We start from the raw sequence: 27176 nt of genomic DNA on the forward strand, positions 1-27176 counted from the left end.
TGTATAAAAGATCTATTTCAGAATGAAGTAGGATGAGGATTCTTGTTTTCTTTCACTTAGGTTCTATGCAGACGAAGCAACATGGGCCTTGGATGAACAGTTTTTGTGGGGGCCTGGACTTCTCATCACCCCTGTTCTTAATCCTGTAGGTTTAGTATTTCTTTTTCTGTAAGTTATTTATTTTAGGTTTGATTTCATTAGCGAGGGAACATTTTCTGAATATACAAGAAGAAAGATGCTGTAATGACTTTAGCATTTATAACAGAAAAGTGTGTACAATGCCTCCGAAGTTGCAGAGAAATGTTGAAACTTACTGCCACTGAGATTTTCTGACGTCTCTACTGTGCTAGAGGTTTAATTGAAATCTAAGAGCAAGGCCTTTAATTCTTCCAGTCTTCAAGAGATGTCTTTAATAGTGCAACTTATGAGTCAGATACCCACAGAGAATTCCATGGGCCCTGGTACAAGCAAGGAAAATAGCACAGTTGACTCCATTGGGGATTGTAAAATACAACAATTTACAGGGTTCATTGAGACCCTCAGGGCTCTGGGTGCTGGAGCACGGCACCTACTCCACCAATGGTAGCCACGCCCAGCTACCTGAATTGTGTAATTAAAACCTATAGATCACATTTGTGATCAACGTTTTAAAGACAAGAATGTACAGCTTCATGACAGCAATGTTTGTTTTTCTGATACTGCAACACTAGCTGCAACAAGCGGAGCATTATGGGTCAAGTGGCTGACTATTTAAAGATGCGTTGCAATACAGTTATGTCATCAGACCATAATATGTCCCTCTTATCTGGAGGAAGTTCTGATATTCCTAGTTCAAGTGTAACTAATAAGAGCTCCTAAAAGTCTGTTATTCAGAATGCTTTTGAAGACCAAAATTAGGTGGTAAGTACGCTCAGTATAGCACTGTATACAAGGTTGCTCATGAACCATTTCATAAAAAGATGAGAGAAGGAAATGTACCATATTAAAGTTACAAATGAAAAACATGCTCTTTCCAATAATTAGGATGAAATTGAGTCACTCTTTTGCAAATTCTTCTTCTAGCTTCTAGCAAGTGCAGGGTGCAGGGATTTTGGACTAAAAATAGTCAGGGTACATTTTAGGAAAAAATATTTGAGAGGAATTGTATGGAAATGTGGCTGTCCATGAACCCTGAGGTGTATCCTGCATAAACTTCATAAACCACAAGGAGGCAAGCATCACACCCAAGTCAAGCTCAATCCTTTAGAAGGCCATGGTCGTTATAGGATCCTTACCATGACAAGAGCACAAGTAAGTTTTCTAATTGAAAGGTACAAAAATCACAAATAGTTTATAGGTTAGTTTTATTGAACATGACATTGTCATGGTGAATTATGGACCCAAGGTGGTTAGGAACTTGTCTTTTTTGTTAGTTCAGCAATAGGAATAGTAATTGACATAATTATTAAGGTTTATCCCAAAGTGTAAATGTCACTGGCTCTTTGGCTATGCTTGGAAAAACCAATCATTAGAATAATTTTCTGTCTTTCGCTTGAATAAACACATTACAATGCCTAGTTCCAGCCTAACAAATTTGTCAATGCAGAACTATTTTCCTGGACAGTACGATTTTGTAAAGAATGTCTTCAACAACTCTCCTCTTTTGATATTAAACTGTAATTGAGTCTTAACTGTCCCACCTCCCATTTACAAGTGTAGAGGAGCACATCATCTGTGGTGAGGAGATGCTGTGGGTGGTCCCCTGTTTCCTACTCAGAAAGACCTAGAGGATCTTGATTCTGTCAGTCTCAGGTGTGGTTTACAATTTGTGGGTTACTCAAATTGGTGGGAGCCATGTAGGAAATAATCAAGATCTGTTTGAATGTGTGCCTCAAGAACTCCGCCTTCTTGTTTTGTGTATATTGCTCAAGCTGCTGTTAAAGTTTAACCATGTAGCTGCTAACTTTGATCAGCATGATATCTTTCGGATTCTGTAGGAGAGCCACCTTGGAAATCTCCTGAGTGCAATATTTCACAACAGTTAATTACCCTATAACAGGCACAGTAATGACCTTCTACACCACTTCTTCTTCAGGACTGAGGGTTGTAGCTCATTCTCCGTGATGGAATCACCCACATGTGCACCTAATGGTGCTTGTGGGTGCTGGAGAGCATGAAGCTGAGGCTCTTGCAAAATGGATGTGGGCATTACAACTGTGGGCCATGCAGACACAGCAGGTGGAGCAGCATGCAAGTGGACTGTGAGAAAAGATGTTGGTAATTGAGCTGCCTGCACAAATAACCAGAGCCTCCATTAATGTGCAGCATTTCACACAAGTCCCATTCAAGCCCCAAGTAGCCAGTAGATGGAAGAAGATCATGCCATACTCTTAAATGAGGGGCTACAAGTTCTTAGTCCATGAGCGATCAGTCATGGAACTAGATATGTTTGCTCACAAGTTTATACCTAAGCATATCCAATATGGTTGCCAGGCAAATCTGACCAGGTCTACCTCAACCATGTCCCCAAAAATGCATGAAATCTGTGTTGTGTTGCAGATTCTTCCTTCCCTTGAATTCAAACCTACAAGTGTCTTATCAAACCTAACTATAACAATCAGTCTCCCTAACCTCATAGATGCTAGTAAACATCCCTCCCCAGTGCTGCGCTGTCCATTGGAACTAGTGCTGAATGGACGTCCAATGGTCGTGCGCAGCACTGGGGAGGTAGAGCTGCCGTCGGCCAACGCACCGAGGCAGCACTTAAGGGGTTAAAATTAAGGCCTCGCCGGACCCTTACTGTGTATACTAAAATAAATGTACCAATATGACTGTCTTGCTTTCTTTTCATCCACTCATGTCCATCTACTTTACACTCAATAGCTCACTTCTTATGTTATGTAATGGTATCTTTGACATTTTCGTTGATTGGCTGTACATACCATGCAGAGTTTTGCTTACGTCCAGCGCAATCTGATGCTTGACACACTATATTCCTCCCCATCCTACACTTTAATCCTCACACACCTTCATCAAGAGCATCTTTCACTCTTACTATTGTTAAAGAAACTTAGGCTAAGATTCAAATAGGGAACAGATGTCATAGACATTTGAAAAGCAATGTGGAGTGAGGCTGAATGGATATGCTGGAAGGTGAAATGTGATGCAAGAGAGAACGTATGAAAGTAAAGATATGAAAAGAATGATAAGATGTCACATTTGGGGCAAATTAAATACATGATCTATATATATTAATAACAAATAACACCTGCTTGTCTCAATTCAATCACCAAATTCCTTTATTCCTTCAAATGAGGTCATTATTCTTTGGCTGATAAATCTACCACTGTGTCTGTGAGAATTTACTATTGCTCATGTGAAAGCTGTTTATAATTTTTAAAGTGAAACCATAACTTTGGGATACATATCCAAGTGTGTTTTGGCATTTGTAAATGTACAATATTTAAAATATTTTATTTGTACTTACATAGTTTCTTTTTTCATTAGGACACAACCTTAGTGGATGCTTATGTGCCTGATGCTCTTTGGTATGATTATGAGACAGTAAGTAGAACACATTCAATCATAGTTTTGCTGATTTGTACAAAGTTAACAATTGCACTTCTTCTTATTACCTTGGGACACACAATCATGAACGTGAACTTGACCTCAGTGGTGCTCAGAGTGAGGTGTCACCTCTTGCACATATACATTGGATCTTTCTTCATACTGACCACAGTGTTTAGTACTATCTTACTGTAAATATCATGTATGCTTTCCCTGTTATTTTGCCTATATGGCATGAAGAGGTTCCTGCAGTTCATTATAACAATAATGCAAGCCAAAGAGGAGTTCTGCAATCAAAAACAGAGCCTTATATAAAGGAACAAGTCTGAAGGGTAAGTTCCATTATAAGGTCATAGAACTCTGATGAGACTTGCAATATCCTTGTAAGATATGGCAGAGGGTTTTGGATTCCACATAATACATGGTCACAGCATCACCCTATCCACAAACCATGTGCAATCATAGACCCTGCTGTATTGCTTGCTGGTGCAATGCAACCTAACAACCAAAGCATCCGCTCAGTGTTGTTCAAAGGCAAAAGCAGTGCAGAAACATGGTTAATAAAAATGGGCTATTGCCTTGTCATGTATTGGCATACTGTAAAGGATGCCTTTCATAACACACAGCCTTGAACCAATGGGATGAGATGATTGTGTGCTGTCCAGCATAGTATTTGTACTGAAAGCATACCCCCACAGTACAAATGACCATACCTGTACAAACTTTGAAGCACCAAATGCATGGCATGTATGTTGTAGTATAGTCTTTGAAATTAAAGCATACCTTCATTTTAACACCTGCTTCAAGGATGCATCCGGTTTTGATGAAATGCCCAGTCTGTCTATTGTAGTAAATCAGGCTATGCTCCAAAAAGAGTGTATGCACTGATCTTTCCAGGTTGTTCCCTCCCTAACACCCATATGACACCACGTGAAGGATGTTGGTCATCATCTTTAATATATTTGGCAAGAAGCCCAAACATCATAAATACAATTATAAAAAATAGAGAATGGTATGCAGATAACAGTTCATGGACGTGGTTAGGGTAGTTGTTAGAAATTGGGTTACTGATTCCCTGAGGTGTGGGCCATGGATAAGCAGTGACCACAGTCCTAGTCAGGGTAAGTTGCAAGCAAACCCCAAATTAACCTATGCTCACTCTCTGGTCCCTTGGCATGGAGCAGTCAAGCTTAATTTAGAGGCAATGCGTAAAGTATTTGTGCAACACTTTAACAGTATGACAGTGAAAGCGCCAAACAAAAAGATCCCACACCAAGTTAGAAAAATAGTTCTGCCTTTAATAAATAAGACAAGACCAAAATTACATAAATCCAAGAAGTAGAACTTGAGATATTGAATTTCAAAGTTTTTTAAGTAAAAATGACACCTAGAAGCAAAAAGCTATATTTTGGATATCTAGTCATGCTGGACCGGGACAAAGTCAAAAGGTTGGGCTAACCATGATAGAACGTGGGCAGGTTAGAGGGACCCAGTTAGGCTCTCTGCAATTCTCCAACCACCTAAATATAAATTGAGCCCTAAATTTGAAATTAATCTTAGTAATGTCAACCCTGGTGTATTTCCTTTAGAGTTTCAATATTGTTGCCTGTGCTATCATTTAGGATGCAGGTGTCTGTGAAATATAAGGATAGATATAGTTGAAATTTATACATTTTATCCCTAAAATGAAACCGTGCCTCTGCAGTTTCAGGCACATATCTCTGTCTGCAGTTGGCCCTAACATTTTGTCTGTACTCACCATAAAAGTCTAAAACCCATATTTATTTGGCTTTTCAAAAACCTACAAGTAGACATGTACACAGATTATACAACTTGTGATTATCACAGAAGTTAATATAGTTTGTGTCAACTTTACTGGGAGAAATCACTGTAGAAAATGGTGTATTTGGGTGAATTTGAAGATCCAAGCTAGTTCACTGAAATTATGTTTAAACAACGAAAGCACTCGGTCAAGGTGGTGGTTGCTGATAAGGAAGCTATCCCGACTGGTAAGGCGGAATTTGAGTGTGAAGGCATAACATTATAGAACAACACTAGGGCCCAGATGATCTACACAAAGCAGGAAAATGTAAATTGCCTTTAAGGGCAACTTCTTTAAATGTTTTCAGATGACAAATTTCCTCCTGATGTTAGTAGGAGGGTACCATCATTGGTTTGCCAAGGAAAGGATACTTTAAGTATAACAATAATGAGATGTAGACCCCAAATATGACTAACCCACTAGGATGTAATCCTTGTTAAATGATGTGCTCATTTAGGATTTTAATTTAAAGTGGTGGAATGGAAGGAACCAACTGCAGAAATATATCACCTTCTAGAAAATTGCAACCTAAAGCATGTACACCACTAGCTTTCTCAGCTTATTATAGGCTATACAATAGTTGATTCATTATTTAACCAATTGATCAGATGTGATAGTACAGCTGTGGAATGGTTCAATATCAATGCAAAACTAGTCTAGGTCTCCTTGTGTTCTAGATTAGGGAGTACCTGGACTGTCAGCTCAGGCTGGACTGTTCATATTAGATCAAGGTCAAGACCGATTGGCATATGGCTGGTTCCAAACTGAGGCAGCATGATGGACAAAAGAACAATGGGTTGGAGCGCTACCCAGAACCATTGCCAGTGGCTAGACTCATTGCACGCATTCCTCCTATCGCCTTTTGTGTGTTTGAGGCACCTATGAAATCATCAAAGTCATTAGTTTGCACCAAGCATCACTCTCTATATAATGATTGAGGCAACTCATCAGAATCATGCTAGTTATTATAATAGGATGTAGGTCTTATTTCCGATGGTTTGGGGATCTAGCTTAGGAACAGCATTATTGATTTATATTCAGAACCACAATCAATTTTGCCTGTAAATAATACGCTGATGTATGAAAATGCACTTATTATATGCTGCGAATCACACTTTCTTTGAAATACATGAATACTAGCAATTCAAGTAGTTCTGAAATATGTGGTTTACAAGATATACTCTGACCAAGAATTGACATCTTAACCACATAAGCTTCAGCATTACAGACTATGATAACTAAAAAAAACAGTGATAAAACCAATCTCTGTTCATTTTTTTGTTTGTATTTTTGTAGGGTGGCCGCTTTCCACACAGGAAGGAGAAAGTGCAAATTACAATTCCTAAGGATAAACTTGGGCTTCATTTGAGAGGAGGGTATATTTACCCAATGCAACAACCAGCAAACACCACAGTTTATAGGTAAAATCTTGAAACACTAATTTCTTTTTAAAAACTGTTTAGTACTAATGTTGCTGTGATCTGAAACTTAAAGCTTTCATTTGATTATGAAGATATCTGATATTTGTGCTAATGCTTATGTCATCTGTTAATTTGTTAGTCATTGAATGGATGATGCATTAGCAGCCGCGGCCGGTAATGGGAGTACCTGCAGGACGGTGACGTGGGGAGGGGGAGGGGCAGGGTGGGGGGAAGTAATGTATGGATTACGGAGTTTAACAGGTAAGTAAACATATAAATAAATAAGACGAATTTTGTTGCGCGCACTGCATCGCATTTGGTGATGCAGTGCACGCAACGAAATTCGTTTTATTTATTCATATGTTTACTTACCTGTTAAACTCCGAAATCCATACATTACTACACCCCACCCTGCCCCTCCCCCTCTTCAGGTCACCGCCCGGCAGGTACTCCCACTACCGGCCGCGGCTCTGCATTAGTTATTTTGATGTCGGACGTGAAGTAGTGATTTTTATGATTGAACTTGATTGTCAAAAATCAATATTTAAATACCAAAAGCAATAACTTTTTTAATCTAACATACACACTTGTTTGATTGTAAAGTGCATAATTTGATGTCAATTCTCTAAACGTTTCTGTCTCCCATTTTGAGAACTTTGACTGTTCAGCCTCCTGAACACAACACGAAAATGTATGTTTTTGTCGAAATGGACAACATTGAATGAATTGATATTCTTTTACTACTATTTAATTGGCAAAATTAACATTTGTTATGTTTAGCACTTTGAAAATACATTAGTAGCATGAAGCATTATGTAAAGGCAAGTCCACTTACCTGTTCTCCATTTCTATTGGCTGTAGCATATTTTCCTGCATTTACTGATGCTTGTTGCTTGTATGCTTCTCTTATTAGTTTCCTGCCACCGAAATACTGTTAACATCAACTTTGGTGGAACTATATTTTCATAAAGTTTGCATTTTACTCTTGCAGCATATTTATATAATAATTTATGACTGCAGAAAGATTAAGTGATTTGCATAGAATCACAGGAAGTTGCGTAGCGCCACAGAGACTCAAACCAGGATCCCCAGCTCTCAAGTCAGCATCTCTGGCAACTGCACCATATCCTCTCCACTCCTGTTTTATCCGCCAGGGAGCTCTTTCTTTCTCCCGGTCAATGAATGATGAAAAGTGCTCTTTATTCATTACATAAGCAAAACTGATGCATTACCATTGCTTGTTTTGCAATTTGCTACTGAACATTCATGAAACATTATTATTCCTGTAAAGTATAGATAAAGTAAAATCAACACAAGGCAACTGGATAGCAAATACCTATTAACCCTTTCGCTGCGGCGGCTATTCCGCCGCAGCGCTAACGGGGCGGGGCGTCCGTGCGGCGGCCGCATGCTGGTGACAGAACCGCTCCATCACCAGCCGCGGTTGAGCTGTGCTGGTGACGGAGCGGTTCCGTCATGACCCGCCCCGCTCAATACTACGGCCGCGCAGGCGCGCAATCAGTGCCGCGCCGGCGCGGCAGCCGGGCCATGACGGAACCGCTCTGTCATCAGCACAGCCCAACCGTAGCTGATGACGGAGCGGTTCCGTCATCAGCAGGGGAGGGGTTAAAACATAACTGCGATACAAGAAGTATTGAAAGTTACATTTGTATATATCTGTTCACTTAACTACACCCTGTGAAATGGTCGCCTCTTTCTATCATATATTTTTATTTCTTTTTGTAGCCGAGTAAAACCTATGGGCCTCATCATTGCACTTGATGAAAATCTGTCAGCCAAAGGCGAATTATACTGGGATGACGGTGAATCTAGGAGTAAGTTTGTTTTGATTCAAATCTTTAATCATCGTAAAATAATATGTTTGTTCATTTCAATTGCAGAATCAACACACATTTGCAAACCAGTGCCTGTGGCCATTTCACAATGAAATAATGCAAAATTTGAAATAATTTAGCACACCAATCATATGCAAGGGAAATATAAACAGAGAGTTGATCAATGCTTTGTGCTGACTCAAAATGATCATCTCAATCCAGAATCATGAAGAAATTGAAATGCAACCCAAAGGATTCTCTGAGAAACTTTTCCCCCCAGGAATGAATGAGACATATTCGAGGGTGATAATCCTTTTGATTGAGTGGTAAACAAGGTTCTATAGGTCCAAATATTGAAATGTGGGTTGGTTGTGCATAAACCCAATCTGCTACAACATATCACCTTCTACTGAATACTATTTCATTTTAATATAACTTCAGCATCTCAAAATTCAAGTGTTTATCACGCTACAGGGTGTCCTTTGGACACCCAGGCACCCTTAAAATCGCATCCCTATTTGCGATTAGCCTTTAGGCCCATAGGAATGAATGGGGAGTTATTCCTTATTTGCGATTAGCAATTTGCTAATCGCAAATAAGGAGGCTGTAGGAATCGCAATTTATTTAGCGATTTCTACATGAATCCCGATTTGCAAGTCCTTAACAGCGATTCCTTAATAATCGCTATTTAGGACTCGCAAATCGGGACATTGATGAATCTACCTGAATGTTCCATAAGTGGAAAGATTTCACAAATAGCCCACAAATACATTAGACATGGCACCATTTAAAATGTCTGAATTTATCAGATGTTGTATATTAGTTACTTCATAGCCATAATATTAAAATTTTTAGGCGTTGAAGATCGCATTTCTGATGGTTGGATTTCAGTTGGATACAAGGGAGCAAAAACTATAAGAAATTATTTTCATGTGGTTCTTAGTCCGCTTGTTAGTTGAATGACTATATGAGCAGTTCACTTTTAGGAAGATTCTTGATGTTCATGTAGTGTGGCTCTCTCCTTAGCTGGAGGTCCAAGGTAGTGAAAAAATGTGGACCTCGTACTCCCATGGAATAGCTGCCATGTTTTAGTCATTTGTATTGTGGTTGTTTAATAACTAGAACAGTGGTTCAGCTGATGTGTCTCTTAGGTATGTAGATGTTCATCAGCTAATGCATGCAAGGCCAACCAGGCCTTCTTCCCTGGTCACGCACTTGTGAGGGCCCCACAGGACTGCAAATAAGTTTCAGACAAGGGAAGTGAGAGATTTAGAGTTAAGGTGTGTTGCTCCCACCACAGCACTAGGATGTTTAATTCTGAAGTTTTGTTATTATATAACCCTGTGGAATACAGAAATTTTGCTTAAAGGACAGTGGTGGAGTGGTTCAATAGGAGCAAAAAACAATTTTTCCTGGGCCCTATAATTGCTTCTGGCTGACCTGTACTGTGACCTTTGTTTCAATAGGCTCCCTGGGGAATGCATACACTTTTTATAACGTCATTCTTTGCTGCGCCTTGAAAATAGAGGAAGTCTTTATGGCTTGTTTAATTTCATCCTTGTTTCACAAACTCAAGTACAGATTTTGGTCCAAATTCTGTAATATCTCAAGCCTATCTGTGGGAACTCTCCCCAACTCATTGTAAATAAGGACCCCATAATCCGCCATAACCATTACGAAGCATTTTATAAGCTTTTTGTTTCTTGTGTAGTTTGAGTGATTGGGATATTCTCCAAAGCAAAGACTTACTAAGTATCTTAGAGCCTGAGATTCAGGTTATGGATAAGAGATCTGCATGGAAAATGACTCCCAGATGCCTAGCTTTATGTGAGGTCTTTTTCTGGATGCATGTCAACTTGGATGTCTTCAGTGAATCTCTGGGGCTGCATTACATATAGAGTGCACTGTTAAATTCTGAGTCATGGAGTATATTTAAGTTGCTGGGCCAGGTATGTTCCAGGATGGTATGTAACTGTTACACAGCGATTTTTACCACGCATACTGTTACCACGCATACCATTACAACGCAGGATCCTTTATAACTCATACCTTTACAACGCATGACATTACATCGCAGATACTATTACAACGTAAGTATATTATTTTATTTTACCTTTTTTTTAATTACCAAAATATTAAAAATAAATTAAATTAATTAAAGTAATTTTATGTATAGTTTGGGTTTTGGGGTACAGGGGTATTTTTAGGGTTCAGGGCTGGGTTTGGGTTTTGGGATACAGGGGTATTTTTAGGGTTCAGGGCTGGGGTTGGGTTTTGGGGTACAGGGGTATTTTTAGGGTTCAGGGCTGGGTTTGGGTTTTGGGGTACAGGGGTATTTTTAGGGTTCAGGGCTGGGTTTGGGTTTTGGGGTACAGGGGTATTTTTAGGGTTCAGGGCTGGGTTTGGGTTTTGGGGCACAGGGGTATTTTTAGGGTTTAGGGCGGGGTTTGGGTTTTGGGGTACAGGGGTATTTTTAGGGTTTAGGGCTGGGATTGGGTTTTGGGGAACAGGGGTATTTTAAGGGTTCAGTTTTATAAAAATACTTAAATTTAATTAAATACATTTATTTTAGTAATTTTAATATTTATTTAAAAAAGTGTATATATATATATATATATAATTTTAAAATGACAATGACATTAATAAAAAATGTATTTAATAATTAAAAATAATTAAATATTTATTAATTACATAAAAAATAATATAATAATATTTAAAAATAATATACTTACCTATACTTACGTTGTAATGGCATGCATTGTAATAGTATCTGCGATGTAATGTCATGCGTTGTAAAGGAATGCGTTGTAAAGGGTCCTGCGTTGTAAATATTGCGTGGTAATGGTATGCGTGGTAAAAGTATGTGTTTTAACGTCATACATCCTTCCAGGATAGGTCACTATATTACAGTGAATGTGTTGTTCAGAGTGTAGACACAAACTCCCACCTGCACTGTGATGATCAGAACATTTGTTAAAGGAAAAGCTGCTCTTTGTAGTCACTGGTCTGCTCACAGCAGGTTGCATCCTGCCCTGAGTTTTAATGGGGGGCCTCTGCCTCCTGAGGGATGCTGAGAGTTTCCTGTGACAACTCTTGTCACCTCCCTAGCTGCACCCTAAAGAGGTGCATTGACTGTGTGCCACATCTATGTGATGCACAGTCACTGCCCCTTTTTATAGCTCCTTTGCCTCTGCACCCGCATCTGTAACATGGCGCGAAGACAAATGCAAAGGATCGATTCATTTGTAATTTGGCCATGCCCACAAGCAAATAAGGACCTGTCCCCTGACGTGCACCTGCATCCATTTAGCACAGCAAGATCCATATTACAGAAGGGTCTGTGCAAACATCTGTCAGCCCCAATGTAATGCCAAAGTGCCCTGGTAGCGCACAAAGTAGGCATACATTACAATTCTACCACTGAGTCACTCTAGATAATGTGGTTCTTGGAAGTTTTGTTATTGTTCCTCGAAAAATACATATGACATCTTTAATAAGCAGCAGCTGTTACACACAAAGGCCATTTTAAATCTTTGTATTTAAATCGCATTTAAGCATAAACAGTAATTACCATGACCTACTCTGGCAGTTTATATAACAGTAAATACAGAGTAAATGCCTAAACTATCATATTTGAGAGCATTAAATGTAGTGCATCCTATAAATATTGTATTACTAAATTGTGTTTCTGATTTTTTCTAGATGCAATAGAGACTGGGAACTATATCCACGGGGAGTTCACAGTGGCTTCGGTAAGAATCCCGTTTTTAGGACGAATTGTTTTCATTCATTCATTCAATGGAAAAGAGTTACTAAGAAATAGATCAGCACTGAGTGGCAATGCGAATAGTGTCAATTATACCAGTTAAATAAGTCCACTGGGCAATATATTAGGCACCAAATATCTCAATATACAAATAAAAAATGCACTCATTGGTTTTTCTCTCATTTTAAAACCCGTGATGCTAATATTAGTAATATATCTGGGTTCAAACTGGAATGGCATGGGGAGCAAAAAAACTATGGATTTAGGCCCAGATCTCCGTTCTGGGCTGAATGTATGGCTTTGTTCCGCATTCTGTCCAATTGTTCTTTTTTTTTTTTTAAAGTTACCAATTGCATTTCAAAGTAAGTGGCAAAACAGCTATAGAACAACGGAAACATAACCATATGTCTTTTTGTCTCTTACTTTAACAGTCATTGAGAAAATAATATATGGTGCCATTCAATATTTCTATGAATCTTTGCAATGACACAGCAGGGCGTGTTTTGAATGAATGATATTGAAGTGGTCAGTGGTGAAAAAATCATTACAAAATTGAACTGCACTTGTGCTTAACTGCCAAGCAGTGGGGCTAATTGTTCAAGGCCTAGTGCCATGTAGATACACTTCACTCTAATATTACCATTATAGCTGTATAACAATTCATATTATCTGGTGCTGACTATTAACTCTCTGCAGGGGCGGCCTTAGGCATGTGCAAGCTGTGCACATGCACAGGGCCACCAAACCCCAGGGGCCACCACGCCAATATATATCCTTAATATAATAATCTTCTGAGGATGGATACATACTTGCGTGGTGGCCCCTGGCAGGGATTTGGGGGCCTCCGTTACACTTTCAAAAACCCTGACCCCCCAACTCTTCACTGGCCTCCGCGCTGCACCCCGCCCGGATCCCCTCTTCCAGGCCCCCTACCTACGCTCCCTGCCCAGGGCCACCATGAGCCTAGAGCCGCCCCTGCTCTCTGAAATAGATTTTCTTTATGTCCGTATGTCGATGTGTAAGCTTTGCTTCTCTGCTTTTTTGTTTGTTTGTTGGAAGTTAAAGTCGATACAAAATGTTACGCCCTTTCCTAAGTTTCAGTTTGCTCTCCTACCCTAAGTGCGGCTTTCAGCCTCATTGTTTTCCATCTGGATAGTACTTTTTCTGATCGGTACCATAGCTATTCTTCTAACACAACTCCAGTCGCGGTTATATTTCTCTCAGACCTGATAGAACTCATGTCTTCCTCCAATCAGATCTCTTGTTTGTTTACAATCCATGATTAATCCCTTCTTCCACCTCTTGATCTAGTCAGGTAGAAACATTATTTAAGATATTTCAAATGACAAATAGAATAAAACAACAAAATACCTATATAATCTAACCGACTTCCGTCAAGTTCCCTTTAAATCAGGAGTTATGCCAGGATGATTGGTGCTCAAGGTAAAATGTCATTTTCCCCTTGGCACTGACTATCTCCAAGAAAAATGCAGTTTTCTGGATTTTCCTTCCTAAGTGGTGCCTCGGAAGATGTCTTGCCGCTCCACATGGTATTTAAAATTAATCTGAGAAGGAAAACCTAGAAACATCCTAAAAGAGAAAACCGAATCATTGGGACATCACTATACCATTTACCATGCAAGTTGGTGCACCCCAAAACCTTCTTTTAAAAGAAAGGCATTTGTTCCAAGAGGCCTTATGGCACACCTATTTATGCAGAAATGAAAACTCCCAACGCTGACAATGCATAATATGGTATGCAAACCATGAGTTAAGATTCATATTTAAAAAAGTCCCGGAATAACTCTTCTAACCGATATTTACTGGGTGGAATTTTGCACAGAATCCACTGTTTCATGGGGTTTAAATTGCACATTTACTGTGCAATTTAAATATGGTGGGATTGTTCAAGTTTGCAATTTGCTTGTGCCTATTGAATTTTCACAGACTGGCACCAGAAGACGAGAGATTCCCCAAAACGACTAAAACAGATATTCACTCTTATGAACAATGGGAACAAAACCTATGGCATGATAAATGACATTTGTCATTCCACATGGAAAAAAATCTGCATACCACAAAAACATATTCCCACTAATGTTGCTTTTCCCGATCACTATTTACTAACATGTTCTTTTCGCTTAGAAGTGATGTATCAGGTGTCCCAAATCTATAATTTTCTGTTCAGTTTGAGCGCAAATGATTGCTGTTATCGATTTTAGGTATTATGATCTCATAGATGTATGTTTGTGTACATATTTTATGTTTCAGAGCCGTTTGACTATAACGTACAGAACAGCGGGATACACGGACCCAAATATGTTGAAGTTTGAAGAACTAAGAATACTAGGAATGAATCAAAACATTACGGATATAACAGTGACGCAAGGAGGGACCGTGCAGCCATCCTCGCCTACAATTGATTACGATCCAGCACAAATGGTAATTTTGTTTGAACAAATATTTCACAGTTGGGTGTGCTGTCCCTGTCTCTGAACTATCAATGAATAATGCAAAGTCTGAAATATCGTGTCCGTGAAAGTATTTGCGATAGGGATGACGTAGAGTGGAGGTAGATCAAAGAATTTGGCGCCAAATGATTGAAATCGCGTGTTTATGATTTCCAAAAAGCACATTTTTGCAATTTGCTAATAGGAAATCGCAAACTGTGATGTACAACACTGTTAGCGATTCACAGTGGGTAGCAAATGGACCTGCCTCATCTGTATTCATGAGGCAGGTACAAATTTGTGACCCATCTGGAACGGCCGCCACTCACAGGGATGGTATCCTGATGGGGTCAGCAGACCACCATGTCTGTGATTGGCTTTTAACACCTTCAGCGCGGCGCGAATTTTCGCGCTGTGCTGAAGGTTCTAAAAAACGGGCGTGGTCGTGACGGAACCGTTCCGTCATAAGCACAGCCCAACCTGCGCTCATGACGGAACCGCTCCGTCATGAGCGTCGAAGGGGTTAAATAAAGCAATATTCTTTTTGTAATTAACCTGTTTTCCTTAAAGGAAAACAGGATGCATTTCAAAAATAAAAAAGGAAAGCAATCTTTAAATTTTTTAAGTCGGCAGTGATCCGTGGGACCACTAGCCTGGTCATTTAAAAATTTTGGCCCCCACATTTACGAAGAGGGAGGGAAAGAACCCATTTTCATGTGCGAAGGGGGTGGTAACTGGTAATATTTTGCGACCTCATTCCCGGTCGCAAAACATTCATACATACCAGTGCTATTCAGTATTAGGAAGGGATGCCCTAAACACGCCCCGTCCTAATACCAAAGTGCAAAAGCAAAATGCGATTCGGTAACAAGTTACCAAGTCGCATTTTGCCTTTCGTACATGGCAAAATGCATTTTACCTCTCGCAAACGGCCAGATGGGCCCTGTGCAACTGGTAAAATGCTTGGCACATCCTTTCTCACTGGGAATCTCAGGTCAGCTTTGTAGACAGACCATTGTCTACATCACTCAAGATTTGCTAGCTTTAAGGGACTCAAATGATTGTTACTTGTGGGGTGAGCAGCCGAGCCTTTACCTTCTAAATTTATTTCAGAGCTCTCAATTCTTGCGAAGTAAATAGATAAACCACTTCCAAATATATTTTTGTAAATGAAGGTTTGATCTTTAAGCACATCAGTGACATTGCTGATTTAATGACTGACAGGAACTTAGACTGGTTTTGTTTTTAGAGACCAGCCAGGCTAAAGGATCAGTAGGAACCTGCTCATGAGATACACTGTCTACATCCAAAAAGTTATGAAAAAAGTTTTAAGCTGCTATGTTCAATCTAGGGATTCTCAGCCTGATTACAAGGGGAGATGCTTTCCCTGAGTTCAGCTGGTGTTCATTACCTAGAGCAGAGGGAGATACCATTTTTATTCAACTGACAGAGACGCTTAAAAAAAAAATCACAATTAGGTCTTTTTTCCATTTTGTTCATGAACTTAGAATGAATTGTAAGGCTAATTGCACCTAATCTTTAAAATCCATCCCTGACATGTAAGTAAAACCTTTATCAATAACTATTGTTTTCACAGAAAGATTTTCCTAAAGAGAGGCTTTTCTTCAAATTAAAAAACACCATCTAGGAGGAGCCACGCGCGGGACAAAGATAGCCACGTGAATGCTCGGCTCCTAAGATCCCGGCCACCTCCAACACTACCCCACAATCTATCCTTAGCCCTGAGTCTCCTAACTGACGGCGGAGCAGCAGCGACGTCCGCCACGGTGTTCCTGGACTGGCTCCGGTGTCGGGGCTCTGTGCTGCACCACCTGGAAGTCTGCGGCCTTTCCTCCCTTTGAACCGGGGACTAAAGTGAAGGACGAGTCCGGCCGTGAGGTGAAAACAATGGGGTCGTAGACCGGAAGCCACGGGTCCGGCCCAATTCGAGGCACCATTCCGAGTGGGCTTGCTGGCCCTGCGGGGACCCTGATATTGACTGCAGACGTGCCCGGTCATACTTACGAAGAGGGATCACGACAGTGTCGTTGCCCGGGGCACCTGAAGAATGAGAGTGCTGTTTGCAGTATTTGTGTGTCAGGAGGCTCTGATGTCAATCGCTGCGCCCTCCGGCGAGGGCAGACGGCTGCTGGGTCCTCTAGGGGCCAAGGGATATGGTGAAAGACCCTCGGGGGCTCCAAGACCAAAGTGATCGTAGGGACTGCCTGTCCCTGTGGAGACCCCGATTTGGACTTCGGACCTGCCCAGCCATGATTGTGGATTGTGCCGGTGAGGGTGTTGCTGCCCAGGGAGCCTGCAGGGTGGCCGCACGACTAAACGGTGGTTGTGTGACCGGAAGGCGCCGCAGTGCCGCACCCACTGATTTGGGGCTGACTGCTGCTAGAGTCCCTGGGGGTCAGGGGACGTGGTGAGAGACCCTCTGAGCCGGGAGGCCGGCATAGAAGAAGACCTGCCTAGGTGAGAAGTCGCGAGACGCCGAGGGATCTACGATTAATAACTAAGACGCTGTGACTATTGGGAGAAGCTGCAGAGGCTCATGGCCACAGAGTGGGGGCGGTGGGAGATGCTTTGGGGGGTCTGAATGCGATGACCAGCCCAATCTACCTGATAGCAACAGGTGAAGTGGAAAGACCCAAATAAGTTACAGGCAGCAGCGTTTGGTGGGGACAACCTGGAGGGTCCATGTTGGCTGGGCACAACACGCATAGGATTGGGTGCTGGGAGTGACGGGCATCACCTGCACGGTCCTTATGTTATACGTAAGGTGCGGCCGGACGTGAGTCGCATCCCTGGCCTCCCCCCACACTGCGGACAGCCCCACACAACTGCAGAGAGGTACGGCCTATGGGACACCTGAAGGGGGGCCGCACATGTGGGTAAATGCCCCCGGAGATGGACTCGCTACCCCAACTCATTGACTGTGGCCCCAAAAAGGGCGGGGGTCTTCTGTTATGATCAGGTCGTAACGAACCACCAGTGATCCCGGATCTGAGGAGACTAGTTGAGATCAGCGACATATACCGGGTGTGGGGTGACTGTGGGGATGGCAACGAGGCCGGACTCGGACAAGACTCTGCATAAGTCCTCAAAAGGAGCAAAACACGTTCAATCCAATAAGCTAGATCGATACACGATGTCTAGCGGGTCCCCACTTGAATCCAGGAAGACCCTGTTGTCGGGGACACCCACACAGCGCCCTCACAGAACCTGCGCTAACAGATGTCGTGGCAGCGATAAACAGGGTTCAGTCTTTGCTGGGGGAAAAAATGGAATCCCTAGACAATAAACTGGACACGGTTACGATAGAGGTCAACCTGATACGTGCAGATCCTACAAAAGCCAGCGAGAAGGTTAAATAGCTTGACATCAAAACTGTGAGTTTAATCAAGGATATGGCGCTTTTGAAATGGGAGTTACGTGACCTTAAAACTTCTCGAGATGCCACAGACCGGAAACTTGATGAGTATGAAGGGAGAGACAGGCGCAATAACATACGCATTCTTGGAGTGCCTGAAAGGTTAGAAGGTCCGGTGCCGGATCTGTTTGTAGAAGACATTGTCCTCAACCATCTCAAGCCAAAAGGTCTCAGTAACTTTTTTACAATTGAGAGGGCTCACAGAGAGCTGGGGGGAGGCCTAGGCCTGGGGCGCCACCTCGCCCGATGATTGCCAGAGTGCTTAATTTCCGGGACAGAGATGCCATCCTGCAGGCGGCATGGACAGGGGTGCCGCTGCGATACGAAAATGCTACACTTTCCCTCTTCCCGGACTTCACTCAGACAGTGCAGAAGTTAAGACAACGTTTCCTCCCAGTGAAGAAGAAACTTAGGGAGAGAGGTCCAGCGATATGCTATGATGTACCCTGCTCGGCTGCGAGTGGAAATCGAGGGGAAGGCCTGGTTTTTCGATACCCCGGAAGTGGCATCGGACTGGATAGACGGTAGGCCCCTGGTCGAGGTGAAGGTGCAAGATCACAGAGGAGGGGAGGAACGACTTGAATAGAAATACTGGCAGACACAGGAATGTTTACATTGTTTAAGAGACTCGGATATCGGGGCAGCTCTGCAAATTATTTCAGGGCATAAGACGTTGCGTTGGGGTTGGGGGGAGGTGCGGGGCAATGGTTACCTCCTCGTTACTACCTTTAGTTAGCTGAGTAGGGGGGAGTTGGACGACAGGCACACTGTAAGTTGGGGATGGGCATTAGCCATATGCAGGGGTGCAGGGAGGGGGGTCGAAACGGGGGTGGGTGAAGAGGTTTGGTTTGGAGATTCTAATAATCGCAGTATCCTTTGCACTGTAGGGTTTTTCTTTAATTATTTTCTTGCAGGCATCAGGTGACATTGTTACAATCGGACAATACTCATGTTGGTTAAATGTCAACTGTTAGCAGGGGGTCGGGGATAAAGGTGCTGAGCTGGAATGTGAATGGCCTTGGGGATCGGATCAAGAGAGGAATTGTTAATCAACTGATGAGAAGACATTCTCCTGATGTAGTGCTACTGCAGGAGACTCATCTCATCGGCAATCGCTGCATGGATCTCCATAAAGGAGGGTATAAGTTGGTGGCTCATGCTGGGTTCACCACAGGATCTAGGGGGTTGGAATATTGGTAAAGAACTCCTTTCCCTTAACAATCCAGGCCACGTGGTCCGACCAAAGCAGCCGTTATGTTGGTATCTCAAGACAGTAGGGGGGGAGGATGGTTACCTTCTTGTCGATCTATGTCCTGGCTGGCCTTCAATCTGACACTTTCCGCGACCTGGGGACTGTCTTTCTCACCCTGCCCTTGGGCCTTCTGGTGTTAGGGGGTGACTTTAATGCAGTGCTAGACAAAGAGATTGACAGATACCCGGCAAGACTACTCAGACCAGCTCATAGATGGCTCTCTGATTTCCTAGAAACTATGGGGCTTGTGGATGGCTGACGGATACGTAATCCGACGCAGATGCACTTCACACATGTGTCTGCCGGGCACCACAGCATGTCCAGACTGGATTACATATTGATACCGGCGGCCCTAGTAGCTACAGTCAGAGAGGCAGGATATCTCGGAAGGGGGATTTCTGACCACTCTCCTACGTGGTTGAGTGTGGAGCTTGGGCAGCCTGTTGTAGGTAGAGTGGCTCCTATTATTGTGTGGCACTTAAGGGACCCTGCGACTTAGTGGGAGGTTGCCAAGATTACGGATCGCTATTTTCAAGAAAATGTCGGTACTGTCGATTCGGCACAGTCATTGTGGGAAGCATATAAGATGGTAGTGCGGGGGGGAAGTCCTGTCCTTGATAGCGGGGAAGAAAAATAAGCATCAGGCAGAGGTCGAGCGGGCGGAAGCAGACGTAACAAGGTTGGAAGAATTGGTGGCCAAGACAGCCGCTCCGGCGGACATGCATCTTTTAAAACTACGACAGGATGAATACAGAGGACTCACCAGAGACAGGGCGGCAGTTCAGAATAAGGTCACCCAAAGTCGAATATATGAGCACGGAGACCAGGCTGGTAAATTGATTGCTTGGCTCGAACGAGGGGAATGGTCATTGCGGCTTGTACCTGAGTTTACAAGGAGCAGATTCCATTGCATCCCAATAGAACTGTATAAATTGAATGCCCATAAACTTGCCCCATATATTCCCTCCATGTTAACTGACAGTAAAGAGAGGGGTCAACTCCCATATGACGAGAGGGTGGCAAATGTGGTAGTTATACATAAGGCGCGCAAACCCAAGACTATTTGATCCTCGTAAAGACCTATCTTGCTGCTCAATGCAGAACCTAAAATCCTGACGAAGTTACTAGCTACTAGATTGATTAAGGTAATCACCACCTTGATACATCAAGATCAGTCAGGCTTCATGCCATGCCGAAACACAGCTCTCAATTTGCGAAGGTTGCATGAGATACTGGGTAGTTCCCCGACGATTCAGGAGCCAGCGGTACTAGTGTCCTTAGACGCCACTATGGCGTTTGATAGAGTCGAGTGGACCTACCTGTTTGCGGTAGCGGTGAAGATGGGCTTTGGACCACAGTTTATAGGTTGGGTAAGTAGTCGTGAATAACTGCAAGTCGGCTGACTATCCCCTTGGAAGGGGCATGAGACAGTGATGCCCTCTGTCCCCGCTTCTCTTCGGTCTTGCCTTGGAACCTCTGGCGGCATGGGTTAGATGGGACTGGTCACTGTGAGGTCTGCGGTGGACACTGGAGTGGGAGTATAACATTTTACTGTATGCGGATGATATCCTGCTTTACCTAACCAACTACAGGGGATCTTTGATCAATTTTTCTGATGTACTAGCCATATTCAGAAGATATTCCGGATTTGCAATTAATTGGTCAAAATCTGTGCTCTTTGTCCTCAGGGGCGAGCCGCCAGTGATCCCCCAGTCATGCCCTATACAGATTGAGCCAGTAGGGTTAACATATCTCAGTATTTATGTTACACTTGACCCAAGGCTATGATATATGAACAATTTAGGTCCCCCCCTGGACCGAATCAAGAGGGATGTGGAGCGCTGGAAGGCTCTTCCACTCTCCCTGTTGGGTAGGGCAGTTCTGTTCAAGATGATGGCCCTTCCCCGATTTCTATATGTATTACAGAATACAATGGACCCGGTACAGGCATCCTATTTCAAAGATATTGAGGCCCTACAGAGGAAACTTCTCTGGGATGGAAGACCCCGCATAGCATTTTCTAAGCTCACTCTCCCCTGGTATGGTGGAGGGATTGGACTGCCAGACCTGCGGAGATACTATTGGGCTTCTCAGCTTGCGGCGGTGAACCATGTTATATACAGACCTCCAGGAGATCCAGGATATGCCATGGATCGTGGGCAGGTGCCAGGTGGTGATTTCACCAGGGCGCTGTATGCCAGGCCTCTGCAGTTTTCCCCAGTTGGTCCAACGGCGCATGCCGTCCACGTGTGGCACGCAGCCAATAGATATCTTGCCTGGGAGGGGAAACTCACCTTGGCCACCCCACTATGGAATTCGGAGAGAATAGGGAACTTGAGGAAGACCAAGGGATTCGACAAGTGGGATCTTATCGGGATCACACAGATTAAAGATATGTGGGGAAGGGATCACAGTGCATACATTCGCCTCTCTCAAGCAGCAATACAGCCTACATGATAGCGAGCTCTATCGATACCTCCAGATCAAGCACGCCCTCCTCACACATATATCTAGGGACGCTGCACTTCCCGAGGCCTCTCCTCTTGAGGATTGAGTATTAGATGGCTACCTCCCCTAGAAGACCATCTCTTTATTATATAAAAAGCTTATTAATGATATGGAGGACCTGCTGGGACTTATTAGAACACAGTGGAGTGCAGATGGGGTGGAGCTAGTGATGAGGATTGGACAGAGGCGATCTCCTCTCCGAGGGTGGTTGCGATCCAGATGCGACTTCGATTGGTACAATTAAAGATCTTGCATAGGTCATATGTCACAGGGCCTTGTCTGGTATGAATGGGTCGAATGGAGAGTGGTGAGTGCCAAAGGGGGTGTGGAGAGCTCGGCACCTTTATGCATATTCTTTGGCATTGCGCAGAAGTGCAGGAGAATTGGACAAAAGTTCATGACGAGATACAAGATTCTTTGGGTGTGGAGATACGGCCGGAGGCACGGAGATGTATACTGAATGTGATGGAACCCAAAGACTTGAATGTGTACGGGAAACAATGGGTAACACTGGCGTGTATGGTAGCGAAGCGAAACATCGCTCAGTTGTGGAGGGCCAGTCAGCCGTCCCGGATTTCCAAATGGGTGGAGGACTTGGACTGGTGTATGTTTGGGGAGAAGTGGGAATATGTAGCCAGGGTTGTCCTGAGAAATGGGGAAAGGTCTGGGGAGCCTGGAATAGTTACCTAGGAGAGATTTGCGCGCCCACGGCTTGGCGAGTAGAGGTGGAAGCGCAAGAATCCCCTTGACCCGTAACTGTTATACAATTCTGGACAAACGAAACTTTGACCAATGAGGAAACTGTAATCCACCTGATGCTTTAGTTTTGTTTATTTCTTTGTTTGATGATTGTTAATAAAAAGATTTATAAAATAAATAAATAACCACCATCTAAAATTCACCAATTTTAGTGAACATTGCTGTCATAACTCCTTCACGTGCTGTGCTGATAACCGCACAATGGTTAGAGAGTCCTATTTAAAATGTAAATATAATTTTCAATGTTATCTCAGGTGACATCACATAGCACATATCACTATATCTTTGTCTTCATCGATTGCATTGCTGAATTTATTGCATGGCCAAGTATACACCGGATTCAACCTTTATCTACTCAATAAGCTTTGAAAGAAGGGTGTGCGCTTGCAAAGGCAATAAGTTGCACGAGGAATGTCGCTGAGTTCAGATAGGACTTTGGGTGTGGCAAGGTTTGCCTGCACTTAGTGCCTCACATTTGGCTGGAGTCTGTTCTCATGACCCTTACTTCTGCAGTTTAGTGGACAAACCCTTAAATAATGCCCAGGGTGCCCAGAGCGCAGGTCCTGCCTTAAGCATTGCTCTTATTGGGCCAGATGTACGAAAGCTATTTGAATTTCTTAACCAGCCAAATCGCAATTTGGGCCTGTAAAGAAATGCAAAACAGCCTTTTCATATGTACAAAGGCCAAAAGCCGGTCGATATTTGTGATTTCTACCCGGTAGAAATTGCAAATTGCAACTGTGTTTGAGGAAATGCAAATAGGGATTATCTATTTGCGATTCAAAAAGCATATGTACAAAGAATTTCCTAAATGCAAATTGGACACTTAGTATATGCTATTACCACCGACTTAAAGTCAATGTCAATCATGTGAAAATTGAATGCATTTAAAAATGCATTTTTTTATGTGACATGAAGTACACATAAGGGGCATATATGTGCACTTACATGTGCACTACAAATTTCGTGGAGCCTCCAGAGGGGCCTGAAGCCCAGAGGCACCCTTGGATTTGAATTTCTAAAATTGCGATGTCCCATTAGGAAATCGCAATATAGGAAATGTAAACCATGTCCTATTTGCCCCAGACGTAGGAATGCAAAAGCAAAAACATTATCTTTGTGTGATTTCCTAATAGCAATTCCTACTTTCTCATAAATGTTGTACATACCATTTTGCATTTGCGAAATGCAAAAAATAAGAATTTCGTACATCTAGCCCATTATCGCTACTCCCTACATGAATTTGACATGGCCTTCTGCTATGTCCAAAGATCTCAGGGTATATTATGGGTCCTTCAGCTTGGTCCTCCAGTTAAGACCCTATCTACAAGAGCCACATCAGCATGTGAGCAGTGAGTGTGTGCCATACGCTCTATGTCTAGACTCATCACCCTTCCTCCTGAGCTCTATATAAGCATCTTGTAAGTATGTTGATTGGCACATCTTTCAGAGAGTCTCTGTGATGAGACCCCAGACCGCATGAGAGTAACAGCAATGATGTGTGCACCTCAAGGACTCTTTAATCATTTCAATATATTTTCCCTGAATTTTAGTGAATGAAATATTGACCTCCCCAAAACCTGCCAGGGAGAAATGTTTTATTTTTTTCTTTTACATAATAATTGAACAATTTAAATGTCTCACTCTTAAATAAGCCTACATACTTTTATAATTACCTCCCACTATGAAGCTCAAACCTTACAATAAAAAAGTAGAAATGCAAAATTTTTATAATGCTGCATGAAGCTTTACATTTGTTTTCAACGTACGTTAAAATACAATAATTGTAATTTTCAACCTACTTCGCTTATGATCATAATTTACATTCACCTCCTTCCTATATATATAGCTATGTTATAGTGATTATGTTTCCACATGTCGAAATTTACATTTCTCAGTTTTATTAAGATAAATTCCTCTCACTAAAAAAATGAACATCTCATATGAGAAGTTATTCTTTTTGGCTAAGAATATCACTAGTTAAATCTAGGTAAAATTAAACACTCTTTAACATAGTTAAAATTAATATGTTTTGGTTCTTTTCACAGTCAGTTAATATTAAAGGACTCCAACTGGACCTGGGTAAACCGTACACCGTTGAGTGGAATAAATTTCTCCAAAGATTTGACTGTTACCCAGAAGGAAATCCAAGTCAGGCAGATTGTGAGGCTCGGAAATGCCTGTGGTCGGTAAGTAATCAAACTATTTTGTATTATTAAGTTCTACCTTATATCCTCAGGGCGAGCCATGTAAAAATATGTGTCTGCTGTTCATGGGCTAGGACTTGCCTCCATGTAAGAATGGATTTGTCAAAAAGTCTTGTTTATATCTAAGTGCACTTGTATTGGTAGTGGGTACCTGTGACTAAGCATAGAAACACTAGTTGCTAGGCAGTTCCCCTACGCTTTCATACTGATTGTACAGAGCAGGCATTTTCAATACTACACACAGCGTCTGTTGGCATAGGATCACATAAGCACTTGGTCCTGTTGAAGCAGACAAGAGTCATAGTAAATTCAATGTGCATGAGCAAACCCCAGATTAAGCTGTGCTCAACCCCTTGGTGGATTGGCACAGAGCAATCAGGCTTAATTTAGGGGCAATGTGTAAAGTATTTGTGCAACACTTCAAACAGTAACACAGCGAAAACGCATCTCAAAAGAATCCCACTCCAGTTTAGAAAATTAGAGTACGTTTTATTAAATAAAACAAAGCCAAAACAACAATAATACAATTAGATAAACCGGAGATATGCAATTTTAAAGATTTCACTAAAAATAGCCCCAAAAAGTACACAGCACCAACTGTGAATATCTTGTCGCTCAGGCAGACTGCGAATAGGAGTGGTTCACAACAGTGATCCAGTTAGGCTCAGTTAGGTCCACAGGTCATGCAGCTGAAGGGATGCATCAGTTCTGACATGCAGCTATGCTGCGATGCATGGCTCTGCATCATCGACGAGGATCCTGGAGACGGGGTTGCGATGTGAAGTCTGGCATCGAGGATGCTTCACCATGTGTTGGTTCTGAGGAGCTACATCTGCCATTATAGTTGAGGCTCCTGTCGACGAGAGATGTGAGGACCTGCGCCGATTGCGTGTCGTGCAACAGCAGTTTTGAAAAGGCTGCGACGCATTGCTGGTCTTTGCGACAAGTCTGATCCATGCAGCAGCAGCGATGGATGGGTGCTGCTCAGGGTTGGCCAGCAGATCAGAGGACATGGCTTGGTTCTGCTGGGTCCACAGGGGTTAGCAAAGCACGTTAGGCTCACTTCCAAAGGTCCAGGACTAGGTTGGCACCACTTGACAGGGTAGACTCACAGATGGCAGAGCCTAGGTGCAGATGCAGGGTTGTTGAGGACCTGTTGTGTTCCAGAGGCTCCAGATCAGGAGGCCAGCCAACTAGCTATTGGAGTCACTCGGGATTCTGTGTTCAAGAGATGCAAGTCCAGTCCTTCTCACCCAGTCAAGAGGGGAGCATACAGCAGGTCAGCTCGGCAGGGCAGCAGTGCTTCAGAGAAACAGTCCAACAGAGTGGCTGTCCTTTCAGCAGCACACCAGTGCTTCTTCCTGGCTGTGTATTCACAGGTCCAGAAGTGTACTGAAGGCTTGGTTTCTGAGGTCCAATATGTACACCGAGTTCTGCCTTTGAAGTGGGGGAGAATCTTCTAGATGCTTCCCTTTAAAGTGCACAGGAGCCCTGCCTCCCCTGCCCTGGTACCAGACTAACTATAGGCGGTATACAGCCCTTTGCATGGAGGCAGGAATCAGCCTATCAAGTGTATGTAGGGCCGTGCCCAGTTCCTACCTCTCATTCTGCTGATGATGGCCCACCCAACCACACCTAAGCTCTGTATTGTGTGTGTGACTGTCTTGGAGAAATACACACACCCCAACTGTCAACTACACTCAGTCATGTGACTCAGAGACAGTCTACGGGCTCTAAATGGCTCCGCAGGAAAATGCAAGCTTTCTATAAGTGGTATCATCAAAATTGTTTTTTAAAATCCAACTTTACCAAGAAAGAGGATTTTTCATTACAACGCCAAAGACACCAAACATGACATGGTAGCCTGCTTCCATTTGGAAATTACAGCTTATTAAGTGTAAATAAGGTAACTCCAATGATTGCCTATGGTAGAGGTGGCCTTGCAGTAGTGAAAAATTAACTTGAGAGCTTTTCACCACCAGGACATCTAAAACTTTACATTTCATGCCCTACTTTTCAACACATTGCACTCCACCATGTTATCTGTTTAGAGCTTACCCTAGGGGTGACTTATATGTAATAAAAAGTAAGGATTGGGCCTTGCAGAATATTTGTTTTGCCAGGTCAAAATGGCAGTTTGAAAATGTGCACACATGGTTCATTGGCAGACTTGA

General features: G+C 42.7%; 1 protein-coding gene across 1 annotated transcript in view; it reads left to right on the forward strand.

The window, feature by feature from the left end:
* Positions 1-27176, forward strand: part of LOC147683948 (maltase-glucoamylase-like) — a 588456-nt gene that overhangs the window by 197026 nt on the left and 364254 nt on the right. Inside the window, exons 19-25 of the mRNA XM_086944339.1 lie at positions 61-145; positions 3487-3543; positions 6665-6789; positions 8536-8624; positions 12327-12376; positions 14662-14832; positions 24844-24984. Of these exons, the coding sequence (XP_086800465.1) occupies positions 61-145; positions 3487-3543; positions 6665-6789; positions 8536-8624; positions 12327-12376; positions 14662-14832; positions 24844-24984 (718 nt within the window). The remainder of the gene's footprint in view (positions 1-60; positions 146-3486; positions 3544-6664; positions 6790-8535; positions 8625-12326; positions 12377-14661; positions 14833-24843; positions 24985-27176) is intronic.

This window comes from Lissotriton vulgaris, chromosome 11 (assembly GCF_964263255.1).
Source record: "Lissotriton vulgaris chromosome 11, aLisVul1.2, whole genome shotgun sequence".
Classification (NCBI taxonomy): Eukaryota; Metazoa; Chordata; class Amphibia; order Caudata; family Salamandridae; genus Lissotriton; species Lissotriton vulgaris.